At 39.5% G+C, this 20,320-nt stretch overlaps 1 protein-coding gene across 2 annotated transcripts in view; it reads left to right on the top strand.

Annotated features, from left to right (window-relative positions):
* CERS6 (ceramide synthase 6) overlaps window positions 1–20,320 on the top strand; it is a 131,660-nt gene that overhangs the window by 101,724 nt on the left and 9,616 nt on the right. For both annotated transcript variants that reach the window (XM_085323591.1, XM_085323581.1), the window contains 2 exons: window positions 4,173–4,301; window positions 6,979–7,085. In XM_085323591.1, the coding sequence (XP_085179717.1) occupies window positions 4,173–4,301; window positions 6,979–7,085 (236 nt within the window). The remainder of the gene's footprint in view (window positions 1–4,172; window positions 4,302–6,978; window positions 7,086–20,320) is intronic.

Raw genomic sequence — 20,320 nt, 5'->3', positions numbered from 1 at the left:
AAAACTACAGAGAGGGATCTTACTATTATTCAAGAAAAATTGTTAACTAGGAAGACTGGATTTAAGAAATGTGGCTGTGTGCTAGTGTCACACAATGAAACTGTTCTGTGGCCTGGGATGAACGCAGACTGTCAAAAAAACACATGACTTGAAAGATGTTTTCACTGGGAGCTTACAGTAGTTGACACAGGAGCACCACATGCTGCTGTCCTCGGCAATGCCAGCTGTCAGYAGGCTCACAATACGATGCTGAATGCCCTCTCTGCAGACGGCTGAGGACGTAGGGTGACATCAGACAAGCAATGTACCAGACTAGTGCAAACACAGATGTTCCTAGGAAAATACAGGATGAGCCTTAGCTTTCAGGTGAGCTCATATCAGACACTCAGGAGCATGAAACAAGTGGGTGTATACTTACAGGAAAGGAAAGGCTGAAAGAGACTGATTACCGGTTCTTGACTGGTAAAATGAGGCAAGCAAGAAGTATAATGTCAGCCCAAGAACCATGCACTTCAAGGATTTTTTGAGGCCTGAGATGTCACAACAGGTTGGCCATAAAGGCCGTGTTCCTAAGATAGTTTGTACATCACCAACCTCTTCAGTAGGCCAGCAAGTAAGAAGAAAAAGCAACTTCAATTAAAAATTTATTTATAGAACATGATTAAAGATTCTCAGCTTGCGGGAGGTATGAGCTTGACAGAGACATCAGCTGTTGCAGCATCATAGTAGCTGTCTTTTTTAAAAGACAGGTTTAATTTTAAAAATGTGGAAACCTCTTCAGGTACAGAGCTCAGTTGGTTAGATGGTGGTGCTAATAATGCCAAGGTTGTGGGTTCAGTCCCCATATGGGCCACTCATTTGAGAGTTGGACTAGATGATCTCCAGAGGTCCCTTCCAACCGTACCGATTCTATGATTTACAACACATAATATGGGAAATAGTGCCCATCTAAAACACATGCTTAACTGGAAGAATGCCAGCTATTACCAGACATTTATGATAATACTTCATGACAGAGCAGATTAACAGTTCTCAGCCTGAGGAACGTGCTACTATTTTCTTCTTACAATGAGAGAAAGACTTTTATCCAAGTCTTAGTTATCATTTTAAATACTTTTAAATTCTACAGTACCTGTGTTGTAGTCTGGAACGATCTAAAGTATCTTGGCAGTCTTGTTCACTTCTGGAATTTAGCCAGTCATTTCTATGGAGTCAGATTTCTCTCAAAGAGAGTGTTGTAGGTCTTATTTGAAAGTGCCAGCACTCAGCATTGGCATAATTCCAACCCTGGTCTTTCACTTTACGTAGCTCAAGAGAAAGGTATGTGCTGTTTTCCATCTCCCTTTATTCTTTCTTAATAGTAAATTCATGAGTTGAAAATGACTTCCAGTTGGATTGCTGATTTTCAAACACCTGTTTATGTAGATATTAGAAATTCCACCAGATTATTGCTGCCTAGCTGAAGAAATATATGCAAAATATTTAGATTTTTGTCCATACCTACCATTGGCACTAAGTCAAAGCAGTGGACTAGGTAGATTAACTTTTACGATTTTATAATAGTATGTTGCTTGCTTCATAAACTTCTGTGTTGCTGTAATGATGTCTTACACTTAAAGTGTTTTCATTTCCACAGACTTCTGCATCCTAGTATGATTTTTTTATCATGTTTGTCCAGCTCTCCGTGCTTCTATTCTGTTCAATATAGAAAAAGAAATTTAGATTGGGAAACTGTGTTTCCCACAAGCCCTGAAAATTATTGAAGCTTATTCAAATGCTTTCTGGGTGCCTGAGGTATTGTTTGATGGAAATCTATCTGACCAGTGTAGTTAAGGGAATATATAAAATTTCTACTTCAGTCAGTGTAGTTATGTGACCTTTTTGTGTATTCATACTTTTTAGTTCCAAGCATTTGGCAATTCATAGAGCTCCTCTGTTTTTTCTTTTTTAAAAAAGAAGATGACTCTTCTTCCTATCCCTCAAAATAAAACAATCTGTAGGTGCCAATTATCTTGACTATTCCACTTTGTTTCTGGAAAATGTATGCTATATTCCAGTGAAACTAGATACCGAAACTCCYTCTGCAAACTCAGTGGGAGGAAGAAAAGGAAAAATCATAGAGCTGAATTCTTTTGTTTCAAGAAAAAAAGATTTAGATTGCATTCATTTTGTGGATCTCTACTGAAGATGGAATAGTTAAAACCTCGAGCTGGTCATATTCCATTCATTTATTGATGCATAAACAAAGAAGCTGAAAGGCCTRAGAATGAAGCTGCATTGCCCTTCAGTAGCACTTGGACTCCTCAGCCTCTTTGGCATTTTGATCAGTACAGGATCTCTTTTCAGAGCTGTCAGATAACTGTCTCTCTTACGAAACATATCAGAGGAGTTCCCTGGTCAGTGTTTGTGAAAATAGCATCAGAGAGAAATGCAGAAGATTGCTGACCAAAAGCATTAGGGCTACTTAGGAATAATGCATGTTGTCAGGAATGCCTTGAAAAGTTCTACAAAGGGACTAGAAATCTAGTATTTATAGAACCTCAGTGCAGCAGCGGTGAAAACAGGGATTCTTTTCTGCTTGGCTTCCTCCCCCTCATTTAAGCTGCTTATGTGCTAATATAATTACCATTAGCGGGAAAGTGAAGAACAGTGCCATAGGATKGCAGCTGAAGCAGGTAAAGAGCTAGGCTACAATATGATGTATGGCAGTGCTAGTGCCTTCTAATCCTGGGGAAAAGAAGTTGGTGCTATTCTGTTTTGATTATAGTAGGGTCAAGTAGCCTTCAAAGTGTGGGTTTGTAGTATTTGAAATGACTGAGATGCCATTTCCCTGCTGTCCCTTATGAGCCTTAGAAAGGGAAACCCACCTGTAATTCTCCTTTTGCTCAGTCTACTTAAAGAAGATTAATATTAAGCAATGACTTCAGATCTCTGCTAGGTGTATTTGGTTTTGCTCCAGACTGCTGGGGACCAAATAATCTGTTTTAAAAATGCTTGATGTGTATCTGATTAGGTTTCTCCTTTTGGTCTTATTGTTCAGCTTTGTGTAGAAGATGCTAGCAATGCCCAGTGATGTATATTTGGAGGAAATGGGACCTTGTAGCGCTTTGTAGCATTCCCATTACCAGGAAGAGGTGGAATGGCACTGGGCAGTTACTCTCTTCAGCGTTAGAGAGAGTAGCTGTAGCTGCTGCAGCAGGCAAGAGTTGTCGCTGCGTTAGGGGGGCTTACCAGCACTTGGCCAGGAGGGCCCTCTACCATCCCACCCATACTTTTCATCCTGTGGCAAACTAGATTCTGCCTCTCTGAAGGTTGCAGTGGCTCAGCCCAGTTTCTCTGGTGTGGGCCATTTACCTGAGACTCTTTACATCTCAACAGGACTAGCCCACAATAGCTGCAAGAAAGCCAAATGCTACCTCTCCAAATGCTTGGTGAGCTGGCTGCCTGGAGGAGCTGTTCCTTGTGAATTCCTGGATCCCTGTTCCTTCAGACAGCCCTACCTGAGAGCCACTTGCCCTGCTGAGAGCTGCCGTACTATCTCAGCACATAATGCATGAAGGAACTTTCCAGKCAAATGACGCCTGTGACTTTTCTTCAGGATTTTGATACTATTTTCTCAAATCTGTCCTGCTAGTTCAGTGAATTCCAGCAAGATGTCTCTTTTTAATATTTTGAAGCTTATAGAGAAAAGTCTTCTCTCTACATGTCATGTAGAAATCTGACACTTGAGCTTGACAGGTGACTGTCCATAAATTTTAGTGTGGTAGCAATGTTTTTCCTATTCCTTTTTAACTATCTAAAGTCTTGTAAATGATACATTATTTTGCATATTGTACATTGCTTGGCATGTAAGAAATATGGCATAATTTGATTTGTATGCATATATGTATTTTCAAAGTAACTTTCATCATAAATGTTTACTTCATTAGGTTAAATGTCTAGGAACTCGGAAGTGTAGATTCTGCCTAGCTTTGAATAATCTTTTTACATTTTCTTAGAGCGCAATGATTATTCTGTCTAAATGAAATTGGTAGCTGGGCATTTAGTGTATGCACTTACGTAACTGGATCTTTATGTAATATAACCTGAGTTTAGAAAACATAAATCTGCTTTTCTATGAGGGCGTTGAATCTTTATTTCTTTGTTTTTCTTTCTGCTTCCTGCTGCTTTAGGATTTTGGCATCATGTTTACTCATCACATTGTAACAGTCATCCTGATAACCTTCTCGTATGTAACCAATTTGACACGAGTAGGAACCTTGACCTTGTGTCTCCATGATGCGGCTGATATTGTCCTAGAGGTGAGATTATATGTGTGTCTGATTAGAGTCTGTATATGGTATTCACTGTTCTGTAAGCTATCATATGAATGGGTAGAATCTGTTTGCTATGCGGAACAAGTAGTTCCTAAGCAAAGATGTCAAYTCAGGATGATAAAGGTGATTATAGTGTAGAGTATTTCCTTCCTGAAATGTATTGCAGGTGTAATAATTCTGCTATTTTCATTGCAGAAAGCAGTATACATTGGTGGAAATACTGGAGGTGAGGTCATTTTTTTCATAAATCTTTAGGCAGATGCAGGAGAGTTACAGGAGTATTTTTAGGAATCCCTAGATGTTCTCTTAGCTCTGAGTGAAAGTTATCTTGGAGCTCAAAGCAGCCTAGCCGTGGCAGGATAGATCAGGCTTGTAATCATTTGTCATGCTAAGAAGTCACTACATTAGCTGAAGCTGAAATCTAGATTGCCACTGAGAAGCAACTTTCAGAACCCCAAATAAGTTTTTCAAGGGGTCTTCTATATCCCTGCACTGCAGTATAGCTTATAGGTTGGAAATGCTGTGACCTAACCTGCTAAAGTACTTAAAATCCCACTGATTTAGGGACATTAACACTTTTCTGATGCCAGTGTATGCCTGTGAAACTGTTCCCAGCTTGGTACATGTCTGGTAAAAGTGAATCTCACTGTAGCCAACAATTGAGCCCAAATCCTTTTTATCAAGTTCTACCCATCTCCTAAGACACTTTTCAAAAAGGTGAGTAACAGATACTTCAGACCAAGCCAAATGGCTGCACTGTAAAATAAACACGATTAAATAAGCTAGCAAGACTAGCCGTAAGAGCTGTGTTATTCAGCTGTTCATGTTCTTTATGCTTTGAAATTTGTGTTGTATTGTCTTAGGTGGCCAAATTCTATCTAACCACATACCCTTTCCCATTTTATACAGTCCCCCTTTTTGCAATACTGTTTGTAAATTTGTTACCCAAAAACTGATGACCCAGTGGCTGTACCGTTTCTGAGAAACGGTGTGATACTGCTGCAGGCTGCTATAGCAGTATCAACTCCACACACTGTGAAATCAGCTTTTTCAGACTGCCATGGAAATACAGCCAGAATTCCTGGTTGGACTTTCAGACATCTGAATATCAAGATGTTATAAATACAACTCTTTTGCTTTGTATATCAACATCCAAAATGTTTGCTTTCCCTTAAATCTGACTCTGAGTATGAATTACTAGGAGTTTTGTTTATGTCCACTAAAATATAGCACTGACTCTGAAGGTTTGTGTTTAGTTTGCACTACTGGTAGCTTTCCTTATATTCCTGACATGMTTTCAGCTATCAGGGGTATCTTTTGAGTTAAGATTTTGGATGGAAACATTATGGAAGTTAAGTAACACCCAACAGAGCTGGTTGATCTAGGAATCTGAATGGTAACTATGAACATTGAGTAATTTCAGGTTCAGTGTGTTTCAACCAAAAAATCAGGAATAATGCAAGTGTGTCTCACAGCATTTTAGAGGATTCTCTGATGTGAATTCTGCCTTCAGAATAATATTCTATATAAACAGTTGTGATAATTTTGCTTCCTCTTAGCACTCCAGAAAGTCTGTGCATGTAAGCATTTTTTAACGTATTGGGATTGGATATAGAGCCCTCCGAAGGGTGCCCTCAAAAGGGCTTGTGGTGGCTAGTGTGGGCACTAAATCAGGCATCTTATGCATTTTTTTATTGTGCAGTGGTTCCCTATATAAATTTAGCACAAAGCATAAAAAAAGATTGTCCCAGTCTTGAAGCAGATGTTTTAAAATAAGTAGCATTACTTACACACATGAACATGCATAGATGTCTTAAAACAAGCTTGCTTGTACGTGCTGTTTTCTTCAGGAGAAGGCAGCTGGGAAACTCRGGGAAGCTCAGTGTTTTAAAGAGCAGTTTGAGTGAAGAGGAATTAGCTGACCCCTTTCCTCCATAGAGGAAGAATTGGAAGACTGCTTAAAGAGAAACGAGAGAAGCATGTAAAAATATTCTTAGTGCAACAAGTTGGGGAAGCATAAATGACTGAGAAAGGGAAGGAGGAAATAGAATTGAGAGCCTTGGAAAAAGACTTTAAGGAGAGTAATACAATTTTAGAGGTGGAAACTGGTCTTTTTAGGCCAGAAAGGAAGAAAAGATGCTGCAGGAGACCAAAGGAAATGATACACAACAGAGGACTTGAGGCAAATCACATTATGGCAGACACTAGGAGGTCAGAGACCATAGGACAGGTGGAAGACAGATAGCTCCTGAAAATGCAAGTGGGAAAGAGGGAATTGTTTTACTAGGATCAAGAGTASCGAAACAGAAAGGTGAGAGGCAGGAGTCAGTAAAGAGGTTGAGGACAAGGATAGCATAAACACAATGCGGTGCATTGAAAGGCTTAGAAGTGTTTTGTGAATCTCAGACTGTAGAGTTTCAAACAGGAAGTTGAATGGAGAAAAAGAAATTAGAGATGTACTCTGGTTTTATGCAGTCTGTTTTCTTCTGAGAAGTAGTTTTCYGGCTTCTTGGTGGAGAGAATTTACAAGGTCACTGCAAGGTGACACAATGAAAATATTAATGATTTGATCAGAATTTGATTGTTTCTTCTCATTTTGTATACAGTACAAGAGAACTCAGTTGTCCTCACAGATGTAAACAGCCTATTATTTCTTTTGCAGGCTGCCAAAATGGCAAACTACTGCAAGTGTCAAAAACTGAGTGACCTTTTGTTCCTTACGTTTGCCATTGTCTTCATTGTCAGTAGGCTTGGCATATATCCTTTATGGTGAGTAAGCATATCCTTTTCCTCAAATGTGAAGCATCAAACAAGCTTCAAAATAGCTATATTCTAATAGAATACGATCCACTGACATTATTGTCTTTCCCAAAGTGCCAAGGAGAGTTTCAGACATCACTAGGTGCTGACAGTGCATTTACTGGAGTTCCATCATAGTTACCATGCATCTGACAGGAAATAAAGGGCTTGAGATGATTTTAAAGTAGAAGCGAGTTGGAGACAACATGGCCTTAGGCTGAGGCAGATGTTGTATTAGCAAAAAGGCGGAGGGGGTGGTAGGATAAAAAATACAAGTTAGGAAGACGCTGAGCGGAAGCAAAGCTTGATACTAGAATTTTCTCAGTAAYTTTCAGTGTGTGCTTTATCAGAGTGTTCCACTCGAAGAAGAAACACAGCGAGCTAAAAAAAATTCTAGCCTGCTGAAATCAATATAAGGATGTTGCTGCCATGCAGATTGCAGTACTCCAAACTTTTCCTTTTCTACCCCTGCTGGGGGTCCTGGGGAGGCTGTGTAATATATCTGTAAGAGAAAAACACGGATGTTACTCTAATCTCACCTCTTTCCAGATAAAGACAGCTGCTTGTATTTGCATGTTCTCTCCCTCTTCCTAGGTATACCCACATGCATGCATGCAAACGTGCACAGGTATGTTTGATTTTTCAGCAATGATCTTCAGCACCCACAAACCTGCTGACTAGTCAGAAAATACCATGATATATACCAGTGCAGAAACCCATTCAGGTTCCCCAGTAGCCACGGTACCTTTGCCGAGAGAGGAGATGTCATAATCTCGAGTCAGGTGCCTGTGTTTTTGAGGGGGGCTGGAAGAAAGCCTTGACCTCTTTCTTTTGTGTTCAGGATCCTTCGTTCTCTAGTATGAACAGAACTAACCCAAATCTCTGTGTTCTTGGGAAAGCAAGAGGTGTCTCATTACAGCAGAAGATACAGAGTGACAGTTTCATCTTTGGAAAGCACTAGGAAAGCCAAAAATATTACCCTTTGCAGAGATTCATGTAAAGTGATTAGTGAGCTCCTTAATTAAGCATGCAAAGGATTTACATTACAAGTATCAATCTCTCTGCCACAAGTTTCCTTTCCAAATCCTCTATAGTGGTATCTCTTTGGCGTGTTGTTAATGCAAACAGGATAAGATGTAGGTGCTTTAGCGACCTGTGTCATCAACTGATTAATAATAGAATGAAGTAGTCACATTTAGTGTTTAATGACTCCAAAGATAATGTGATAATACTTGGTCCTTAGTGTGCTGTGAATTGATGAAGCCCCACGACAAAAGGAGAAAATGGATAGACACACAAACTATGTTTAAAAATCCTTGATACGTTTTCCAAGGAGCAATGATATGTTTCTTAAACATCTTTACTTCCCTTTCCTTAGCTCTTCCTTGAAGCTAACTTAGCCATTCACTGAATTTCTGCAAATGAAGTAAGCTAATTTTTCCCACTTGTAAGATCTCAGATAGGAAGAATGATGGCACTCTTGTTCACAGAATTTTGTCTGACTGTAGCACTCTGTTTTATATTGGGAAATGAGTGAGGATTAAATTCCACTAAGAGAGTTCTGCCACTGGAGACTGCAGTACATGACTCAGCTTCAGAGAAGGTTTAGTCAGATGATGACAGCTTGAAATGGAAATTCCACTGCATTTTCCTTTCTCCTTGAATAGTTTTAAAGAAATAATATATTTACACTCGTTTTTGAGTGCTTTGAGTTTGTATTACAGTGCTGCCATGTGTGTTTAGCTGTGACTCTAGCATGGCATTTAAACMCCATTCTATGTTGATTGAAGTAGCAAGGAGGGAACTGCTGACTTTACATTTTGTTATTCAAACAAAACTTTACCAGATAATTGCTATGTGCCTGCCTTGCTGAACAGTTAACAAAGAGTAGGTTAATCTCATCCAAAGTGCAGAATTTTAAGGAGTTCATTGGTTTTCTCACAGTTTAACTGGAAGCAGCTTCCCAGTATGCTTTTCCTCTTGAGAAATCTGAAAATCAGCAAGGTCAAGTTTTTTCCATCCTTTCCATCCTTACTATGGTAGTCAAGTTTTGGAGAGTATACAATTTAGCTTGAAGTGTTTAAAATAACAATGTTTATAATCAGAACTGAAAGCTAACACCATCTCAAGTGATTTCTGTGAAATATACAGCCAAATGTCACACTGCAGGAAGCTCTTGCTAGAACTAGGCAAATTTTCAGCTGAAGATTGACTTGGCTGGTGGGAGCTAGACATAATACAGCTGAAGGCTGTGCAAGTGTCCTGTTACACAGCTCATGGTGTCTGACTTGCAAAATCTCCAAAGTAAGAGATTACCAGCACAGTGATACCTTATCTAGGAAGCATCAAAACCTGAGTGCTGATTTACAGCCATCCTGTTTTGTCTCGTGATTCTGGGATGTGTACATACGTTTCCCCTATACATTAGGCAACAGCAGCAGTTCCATACCAGTTCTGATTGAAACTTCATCTGAATCCTGCTGTCTGGAATCGCAGTGGCAGAGTGTGCTAAAAACAGTGTGAAAATTGAAGAAAGTAGGTCTGGAGAAGAAGGAAAGGAAAGAAGAGCTGCATAATAACACCTGTGATTGATGTTAAGCTCTCTTGATACTGAATATAGGGTCAGTGAGGACAGCAGGTTACAACTGTGGGTAAGGTTAGCTGCTAGGATAGAGAAGACAAGGAACCTGTTTTTGTAGTAGAGGAATGTGATCAACTTACAGCCAATTTAATAACCATTGTCATAGCAAGAAAACAGCTATGTTACAAGAAAAGTAAGGTCCTTTCCTTGTGTGCAGTGAGCCCTTACATGCAGTCTAATAGGCCAACTGCATGAGTAAGAGAGAGGAAATTAGACTCTGCCAGCATCTTCTCGAAGTACAAGTCACAGGTTAGCTCCAAAATACCTGATAGTAGAAACGAGTAATTGGAGAGGTGACTTTAGCACATGGCTCTGAGGAAAAAGGAAAACTCCTGATTAGTGGGACTGGGGGGATGACAGTTGCAAGGATACTCCGATTATAGGGAATAGAATAAAAGTACAGTATATATGATCTGTGATTTTTGATACCATCTTACTTCCAGACTAAAGATGCCTATATTCCTAAAGGTTACCCTTTACTTACATGTGTAATCAAAGAGTCCGGAGGCAGCTTCATATTTCTCAGCAGTAGGGTGAGCATTGGAAGTGGGAGTCAGGATTTGTAGAAATGAAGTGTGGGTCATATGGGCTTGTCTCTCTCAAATCTTTTCTTCTATGAGGCAACGGTTCCAAATCTTTGCCCCCATTAACTTGCATGTCAGCAAAGATGAATCACTGGAGTGGCAGCAGGCTGGGAAGCATAATTTTTTCCTTGTTGCTGAATATTCAAAACAGCAAAATTTGGTGTCTGATTAATATTACATAAATATGCAAATTTTTCTAGCAGAAAATTTGGGAGGTATAAAATTGGTGTGCTTGCAATGTAAAAGGAAGACTGTAATTTAGAAGAAAACTTCCTCCTTGCAGGAAGGCAAGTATCCAAGAATGGGTTCCAGTCACATTGCCTATAAAATGCTGGCATGCTCTTGAGCTCTGGCTTTGCACAAATTCCATTTAATTTTGCATAGAGGTGCTAATAAGGAATTCAGAACGTATCAAATGCTGTTGTTTGAAGGTTGTTTAGCAGTGGGGCTAAGATAACACAAATARGCAATTAGGTATATATTTAGCAGTCTTTCTACAGGCATCTGGAGTTCATTTCAGCAATAATTCAAAAACCCCAGGACACTTTCTGCCTCCTGCTGCTAAGTGGATGTAGGAGTAAAGCTGCTGTTTTCACTGACAAGACATTTCATTTGTGAAATTCTCCCACTTGTGCGTAATCGCTGTTCTAGCAAATTACAACGTAAAACACAACTCCCCATGAATCAGAGTGAACATCATGCCTTCTCAGGTGATACAGGATCAATACAGGGACAATGAAAGCAATCCCCAGCTGAAGAATTGATATAAATGATGTGAGCCTTCAGCTACTCTGATTAGGCTGGACAAAACGGTTACCTGAAGCCTTTATTTCAGGAAGTCTTACCATGCCTTTTCTCTAAGCACCAAACATTTGTTTTTGCTCTGTTTACACAGACATAGTCTTCTCTCTTTTGTTGTTAAAGGAGTGTTTTGGTTTTTGCTACTGTTCATTTGTTTTTCTTATTAATCTTGTTTTGATTTGTACAGAGAACAAATGGCCACTTTTATTCCAGGAGAAGTAGGTGAAGAAAATGATCCATTTGGCAGCCCAGATTTTCCCAGCTTATTGCTAGTTACAGAGCTCATGCTCTAAGAACTGTGAAACTCCTGAAATCTGGGCTATGCAGGAAACCCAAGCCTACTTACTTTTCTTATTCTTCCAGAGTACATTCTTTCCTTGACAGAGCCATTTGAGTAAATCTCCTAATGCTGTAAAGAGCTCTAAATCTGGAACTTTTCTTATGGAATGACAGTGACTGAGGGTATTTCCAAGCASTTCAGTAGAAGCAAGGGTGGAAGGAGGGTAGTTAGCACAGAGGGAAGTAAAAAGTTACTAAATCCATTTAACATTTTAAAAGATGGCTTGAGGTAACAGTGGAGAAAGAATGGGTTTGAAAGAAGAAAGAGGATGATAGGAGATTCCAGGAAAGCCAAGCTAGCATTTACCAGGGGAAGGCACAAAGTTGGGCAATGTTCAGGTTCTTTGAACAGTGCTAGTACGAGGTTGCATTTCACTAGTTTTGATTAATTATATGAGAAGTGGAATAGAGTTTCAGGGAGCTGTTACTCATGAGTACTGCTGTCAAAAGGTGGAGGAGCAGGGAAGGGGGGTTTGCCCTCACAAGAACTATGAAGTCTCTGTAAGCGTTACGCATATATACTGGCAAATGTAAAACAACAACAGTTTAACTGTATAAATGTAAATGAAGGCCTGATTTAAGGTGTTTGTAAAGAACACAATCGTACTGAGCATGTGCTGTCCACCAAATACTCATCTAGGCAAATTTGGCATGATTCAGATAGTCCCTATTCTCTCCTGTCCTTGAGACTGTCAGTGGCACTACTGTACCGTGATGTGGGATGCTATAAGCACGGATGGCTAACCAGACTCGTTGGTGTGTTCTTACTTAATGTTTGTAGATGTGTCTAATTGGATCATCCACTTGTGAGCCTGTTTGGAAAGGTTTCTGTCATCAGAAGATGGCAAAGATAAATCTCACTGTTAAGACTTAAAGCTGCATCATTTTGTCAAATGTCTGTCTCCTCATTGGCTGTAACGTACAGTTGCTAAATGAGGGTTTTTTTCCTTATGCCACCAAATTGTGTATAAACATAGATCTGCCAGTCCTTAGAAGAACAACTTAGTTGCTTTTTATTCTTTCATTTTTAAAGCTCACGGGAGTACATACAGTCTGGTACATGGCTGATTTCTAATTGCCTGTTCATGGCAGTAAGTATCTGCATGAACCAGACAGACATGGCATGATCCTTGCTGAGCTAAAATTAACTTCTCTTCACCGTAGTGTGCTGTAATGAACCTTAGTTGGTTATTACCAGTCTCTCTCTCATCTCTGCACTACCAGCTGAATAGCCCTTTCTGAATTTMATCACTGTTGAACGACAGTTGGAATATATCTGTGCTATTAACGCATACTGTGGGTCTCCAAATAGTGATCCAGGGTGGCCAGTTTGCACTGTTCTGTTATCCTGGAATCAGCCTCTCTGAGTGAAATGGTAGCTTTAGTTGTGAATAGGGCAGCACAGAGCCCCCATTAGCAGGGGCTGCTGCCCAGATTTGCTGAACCTCTCTTTTTCCTAGCCTTGTCCCTTTTCTAGCTGCTGTTGCTTGKTTTTTTTGTAGCCCTTAACATGTGGGAAGGTTGAGTTGTCATCTTTGATACTCATTTGCTTTCTCTGTRATGTTTTCTTCTGTTTGGCACTTCCGGCATGTTTTGTGGGAAGACAGCATGTGAACCACGGCAGAACTGCCCTGCTTCATTTCCCTGAACGTACGGGTAAAACTGAAAGCTCAAACCTACCCTTAAGAAACATCGTATTACATCAAAGCACTAACAGGCACTAGCTAAAGCAAGGTTCCTGGTCAGTTACTGTGCACAGCCAGATAAATCATTATTGCCCAGACTTGGTCTGAAGTCTGCAGTAACATGCTGTTTTGTGATGGTTTTACTCACTCTCACTGGATCCTGAAGTCAGTGAAAATCTTTCTAGCCTGGCTAGTATTATGTATAGAAGTAGATAAACATTTCCAATCATTCTACAGTAAAATAAATCCACTTTTTATTAAGAAAATAATTCTTTTTTTGACACAGGTTTGGAATCATTTTGTTCAGAATATTGGCTGAAATAAAGCACAAACTAGATTGAGTAGCAGATATCGAAGGAATAAGTTCTGATTTTCATTCATGATACTTGATTACTGATGTTATTCATGCTGCCAATGAATGGAGACTGTAGAGCTAACAACAAAAATTATCTACTGTGCTTATATTTCAGGCTTTTAGTAGTTTCAGCAAACAACTTATAACCAATCACTTTACCAAGAGGATTTAATGAAAACTTTCTGGCAAACAGTTTTTTTTAACTATAGTATATTTGAAGAAATTACAGGCTCTTTAATTATGGACTAAAAAGAAGATTTAATTAATGAAGTCTCCATAAATCTACTCAAAACCCTTATCTTAGCTCTTCAGCAGAGCATATATAATGTTGTCATCTGATCTGCCTTCGACAAATCATTATCTGATATTGTCCTTCATCGTGCCTGGTTGTTATATTTCCTCAAATTGTTTACCACTCTTGTGAGCTCCATGAAGCAAAACTTAAGTCTTTGGAGTGCTGGGTTAATAGTGATCCAGCTCTTTACAGAGAAGGTAGAAGAAATGGAAAGGTTACTTGTGTTGTTCACCTTTGCAAGTTTGCTATGTAAATAACAAGATGTGGCATTTGCTCAGTATTTCAGTTTTTAAGATTTTCATATGATCACAAGAGGAAGAATTATATGAAAAAGGATTTCACCAGACTTTCAAAGTTGATTCTTATCCTCCTTTTTAGTTTCTACAGACTGTTCTTTGTGACTGTAATATTGCATTCTGTTGGCAAGGACAGGCTGTTCAGTCAGTGTTCTCACTTTCCTTGATTTATTATGAAAAATGTCCTTTCTAAAACCGAAGGTCTAATTGAAAACAGGACACTCAAAATTACTATGGCACTATTTTTTCCCCCAAATCATTCCGATGCTGATGGATGTAAATATTTCAAGGGAAGAGAAACAGTATTGATGTTATTCCTGTGGGCAGATATGTTAGCTGCTTTTAGATCACTCAGCAAGCCATGGTGACTGGAGAGTAAACAAGAGTTTTGATGAACTGAGGTGGCTATATTGAGGGCTGCTTCCATCATAGTGGTCTGCTCCCTCTATAAGCTTCTTTTAATGAGGGAAAATTCTCTGAATCTTCTCTGAAGTTGCATGGAGGAGGGGAGGAAAGAAGAGACTGACCATGGAAATTTACAATTTGACTGGTTTTCATCTAAAGGAGACACAGGGAAGAAAATTTTGACCCAAAATAGATTTTTTAAAGTATTACTCCTCCTGTAAAGAGGAGAGCGGTTTTGATGCAGGAATTCCACAAAGAGCCCATGCAAGGGCTGACACTCTGGGTGGCTGTAGGTAGTTTATGTGCAAGCATTCTGCATGTTTTCACCTCCCTTTCTTATCTGCAACACAGAAGCTTGCTGCCAGTGTGGTATTACATACAATGCTGCAGAGTCAATGTAAGAGCTGGACAACAAAAGGTGAACTACCTTTTRTTTTGGACTGGCCTTACAGAGGGGGTCACAGTGCATCTTTGAAAGACTAGAGTTGCTAGAAGGTTGCAGCTACAGGAGGGTGCATCACACAACCCTGCTACCCTGGCTGGGGGAAGGGTGTAGCGCAGCTGGGGAAAATAGTTCTTGGTGTGGACACRCATGTTGAAGCACACATTGTAATTGTTCTAATGTGTTTGTATTGGGGATTTCCAGTCACTGGTGTATGTGGCATATAAAAATCATAGCTATAGAGAAAGGTGGTAATATGATAGTTAAGTTAGCAGCTTGATGTAGTAAACAGCTTTTGAATATTGTGATCAATAGCTATGATGCAGCGAGGGTCTCATTAGCAATCAGTTAGGAAGAGGTCATTAGAGCAAAACACTTCAAGAGGAACTCGATCCCCAAGTGAGCACATTCTGTTCATTTTGTCAATGTTGCACCATGGCAGAGTTTGATCTGTGAAAGACATGAAATTGGAGATAATTGTTTGGAAAACTACATTAAACTGTAAACTGTTGAAGGCTGATTTCCCAGACTTTGGTTTGGAGGAATTTCTTAAAACACTTGAGGGGACACAGGTAGAGTTGATTTWGTTGGGGGGGTGGAATTGTTTTTTCTTTATTTTTCTTCCCCATCCATATCCTTCAGCATTTTTTTCTCTAGCTAGAGTGTAATCCTTGAGTCATTTGTTTGAAAGATGAGTCTTTGGCAGACACTGTGTCACCACACTTTCTTAGGCTGCATTTTTATGGATTTCAAAAATGTTTCTGCTAATGTCTAAGGACTAGACCAATTTATCCAAAAGTGTGGCACTTCTACCATTGATCACATGTAAGCCACCCGAAAGACATTGGTGACCTGGCAGAGAGCTGGCTGCAGCTGTTYTGTGACATTTTGCAGACTTCTGGACTAGTTCTATTTAGGTCCCACATTAGAGAAAGTTTGGGGAATCTTTTCCTGAGATGTCTGGCATGCGCTATAGCTAAATACAAGGCACTGTGCTTTTCCAGAAGCATAAGAAAGAGATATTCCCTGAACACAGGTACTGCATTTATTTTTAGTTGACAGAAAGAGGCATAGAGAAGGTTCTTTTGTCTTCTGATGCYCTATTTTGCAGATTGGAAACTGACCTCCTGTAGCTTACACCGAATGTCTTTCCTATTTAGAGAATAATAGGAACCCCAGGCAGAAGGATCTTGGTATGTATTCTGTGTTAGTCATATAGAAGTTTTGTGTATGCTTGGAGATTTGGAAGCATCATTCCTRTCATAACGTAGCTTCTCTCTGCCTGTGTGTTGCAATCAAAGGCCTTTACATAAGCATTTTGCCAGAACACATTACTGATGGAACATTTTGCTGAGTGTAATTACGTTCTGCTGGGGAATTKGAAATCTTTCCGTTTCCTAATGTCTACTGAAAGACTGTCCTGAGATTTGAGCTTGGATTGTGAAGGTGTCACTGACCTTGTGGGTTTTTTTTTTTTTTTCTGTCAAGGAAATATTAATGTTCATACCAGTGACTGCAAAATTCRTTAATAGAGAGGAGCTGTTGATGAGAAGAAACTGAGTGAACAGGAAAGAACAACTGAACCCAGAAAAGTGACAGCTTGATCAGAATAGTTCCTTTTACAGTACATCAAACGTGAATAATTTGCTGTCTGTTGTATCATTTTAGTTAAGTAATTGGAAATCCTATTGATCTGCGCAGGGCTTAAAATAACGCAGTCTCAGCAGCAGGGCTGTCATTTCTACAAAGAGGTATTGTTGTCCATTACAGCAGTGCCCGTATCTACAGCTGCTGAACCTGTGTTAGCACCATGTCAGGAGTTGCAGGCCTCAGCTAGCTTATAAATCCTCTGACAACAAGGACTGGTATGGATGAGTAGAACTTTGCATGTTTCTAACYTCACTGATAAATCTGAAGTATCTTAACTTAACATTGCTCTTCATTTTGAATGTGTCAGACTGACTCAAGTGTTTATATCCTTTCTATCACTGCACTTTGCAGAGATGTTTTATCAGCTTACTGTCTAAAGGCGGTCATGAGCAGGACCAACACAAAACAACCAAGGAGTTCCTCTTAGATGTCGTTGGAAGACCGTCTCTCTCTCCTGCTCGATCCTTCCTTTCCTGTTTCATTGATGCGGTGCGGGTGACTGGTTGGTCTGACTATTCTCAGTTCACAGTGGATCTCTGCCCCTCTTATTCACCATGCTGATTAGTACTGATTAGTAGCATAAATCCCACTTTGAGGCACTAAAGATCTAAGAGACAGCAAGACCAGAAAAGGAAAATCAGCATGGTCTTTCACTAAGCAAGAACCAAGAAGCATCTGTTCAGAGCAGAATAGTGATTAAAAAAAAAAAAGCAGTTGTAACAGAAGCTGGCTGAGATGCAACTCAGAAGACGGAGGAATTGGCAGTGCAAACCTTTATGTGCTGGGTTTGCTGTAATTAAATATTTAATTGTGCTGCAGATGGAGGGCTCCAGGACGTGTCAGTGCTATAGACCAAGGTTTCTTGGACTTGAAGACTACTTTTGCCCATTGTTTCATACTCTCAGATAAAATGTTTGGCAGCTCATTTTAGGTCTCACGGGCAGATAAATCTGTCTGTTAGATGACCTGTGTAAAGTTAGCTTAGCACTATAATTGCAAGTAACTAAGGACAGCCTAGGATATGAAGTCCTGTTAGATTTCAATCAGTGCCTAAATCCTGGAGATAAACTTTGACTACTGATGAGCTGCAGCTGATTTATCTCACTATGACTGAGCAATAGGTGCACATATAAGTGCTTTTACATACCACTCCCTCTTCATTTGTCCACGGCTGTTAATGACTTCTTTTATCCTCTCAGTTTTTGGGGCTTTTTTATGCAAGTAGTCCATAGTGTTCTATGAACAAGCTATTAAATTAAATCTCCCAACCTCTTTGTGAGACAGACAAAACATACCAATATCCAGCGTCCATTTTTAATAATAGGCAAACTGTGTAAAGAAATTTGAACATTTCTTAGATGACATTAATAAAAAGTTAATAGAACAGCCAAGTACAGAATCTGGAACTCTTCAGTCTTTTGTTCTCTGTACTTACTAGTTTCCATGTGTAATGAAGGATAAACTGTCATGTTTTGAGATGGAAGTAAGCTCAATTTTTTATTTTTCAAAAGAAAAAATCAAAGAAACAAACTTTTAAGCATTCCTGAAAATAGTATACAAAACTGTTGGATTACTTGTACTAAATAAGGTCCAAATTTCAGTAATGCCTACTTAGATGTAATTATCTATTTGCTATATAGTGAATGCAGTATGGAAAATGGCCCAGGCCAGCTGGTTATGGTATAATATACCATACTATCATGAACTGTACACAAGTTAAAGGAGATGAAGACATTTATTCTGTAATTATATTGACAAGTTGTCCTTAATTACACTGTGAGACTCCTGGCTATTCCACTGTAGTAACAACATGCCTTTCATTCAGCTTGTTGCCATCAGTGTGTGTTGGTTACTGGGCAACACTGTAGAAGTTAGGGCAACTTGCGGTAGCATTCGTTTCAGCTGCACAGTTTCTGCTTCCTTTGGATGTGATAATAGTGCCCAGCATGGCAGTCACCCTGCTATGCTTAATTCTGCAGAGTGTATCGTGAATTTCCTGCCTCTCTGGAAAACTGCCTGCTTTTTCCACATGGCCTTCTTTCTCATTTCCTTTCATTCCTCTCAGGATCCTTTCAGAAACAAATGCAGCACGTTTTTGTCAGTTCCCAAATAAATTTAAGTATGCTTTTTACTCTTCCTGCCATCCATTTTTCTTTATCTCTCTTCCTTTATCTCCACTTTTTTGCTCCATCCCATGTGCAAGACAAACTTGCCAAAAACTAGTTTCTGTTTTCTAAGACACTGGAGCTGTGCCCATTAAGTTGACGGGAGGGAGGGCAACCTTTTCCGAGTCGGTGTATGAGCCTGGTGCTGATAGCCTTCTGAGTACTGCTTCTCAGACTAGATAAGGAGTTAAATGGTAGAGAAAACCTGTGCTGCTGTTGATACAGTACAGCTGATTGTTTAGGAGCTGTTTAAAACATGTTAATTTTATTCTGAGTCTTCAATTACAGCAGTAGTACAGTAAGTACAGAATTACCTTTCTCAGTGGCTCATATATTATACCTGAAAGTTTAGCACAGATTTCTGTAGGAGTAGATTGGGTTTAAAGCGTTGAATTTGTTTTCTTCTGCCTCCATCAGCCACACTACTTAGCTGAGGGTGCTAAACTGAGAGCTTCAGGCTTCCAGGTGCACAAAGTACATCCCACTGGTGATGCATTTAACAGGAGAAGAGGGGAAAATACCTTCCAGAGCATTCTGTTCCTTTGCTCAGCTATTAACCTTTTTCAGGGATCCTGACAAATTGCTAAGGTCCAGAGAGAACCTATTTTCAAGAGCAGAAGCTGATATTTTCTTCCAAATTGTGGAGATCTGAGAAATGCTAACCAGAGTTCTCAGAGAAGTAGAACACTTTTAGGTTAAAATAATTTATTTCTGTCAGATCAAATCCAGCTGTTTGAAGTCCGATAGCCAAGAATCAAAGTTGCCACCATTAATTTTGAAAAGCTGAGAGTTAATCACTGGAGAGTTTTGAAAAATTGCAGCAAGCATGTTTGCAGATTTAAGTACCTGAATAAGTTCTGAGAGTTTGAACCAAGAATTTATTTGCATTTTCATCSCATAGTCACTTTCTCCAATGTGTATTCCATTCTCATGCTTTTTCCAGTCTCTGTTATATGTGCAGTTGGTTAAAGTGCTTCAGTTGAATCCTTTCAAAAGTGGAATTTGGAGGAAAGTTGTCCGGGCTTCCCTTTCTTCCCTCTTCCTCTTCCCCTGGCTCCACAGCCTCCGCACGTGRCGTCAGCTCCCTCTGTTCTGTCCCACTGACTAGATGATTTTCTTCCTTATTTTTTAATATGAGATAAACTTTCAACATAAACTAGTTACATGCTTTCCTCTGATTTCTCTGTAGTTCTCTGTATTTTCATTCAGCTTTTACTCTAATATACAGTAGATGACTCATTGGAACAGCGAGGTTGCTTTTGGAATCAGAAGCGGATTTTATAGGCTTGTTGTCTTCCTAATACTTTGGATTTTTGCAAGAACAGACCATCTCCATCTCTAATGCTGCTTTTTTAAGTTGACTTAGTGGAAGTCCTCAGGGATTAATTTGATCTAGTGAATCAAAATGTAAATAGAAACCTGTAACTGCATTTACAGTTCTGGAGTGGCTGAGATTTTATACACATAGAAGGCAATTAGATGTAACAGTAGTAGCTTTACATACAGGAATTACTGACTTCAAGTTTGATATAGTAGTTATGATTGAA

Source organism: Rhea americana, unplaced genomic scaffold, assembly GCF_003343005.1.
Source record: "Rhea americana isolate MKP2758 unplaced genomic scaffold, rheAme1 scaffold_12, whole genome shotgun sequence".
Classification (NCBI taxonomy): Eukaryota; Metazoa; Chordata; class Aves; order Rheiformes; family Rheidae; genus Rhea; species Rhea americana.
This window is presented reverse-complemented; position numbering and strand designations above follow the sequence as displayed.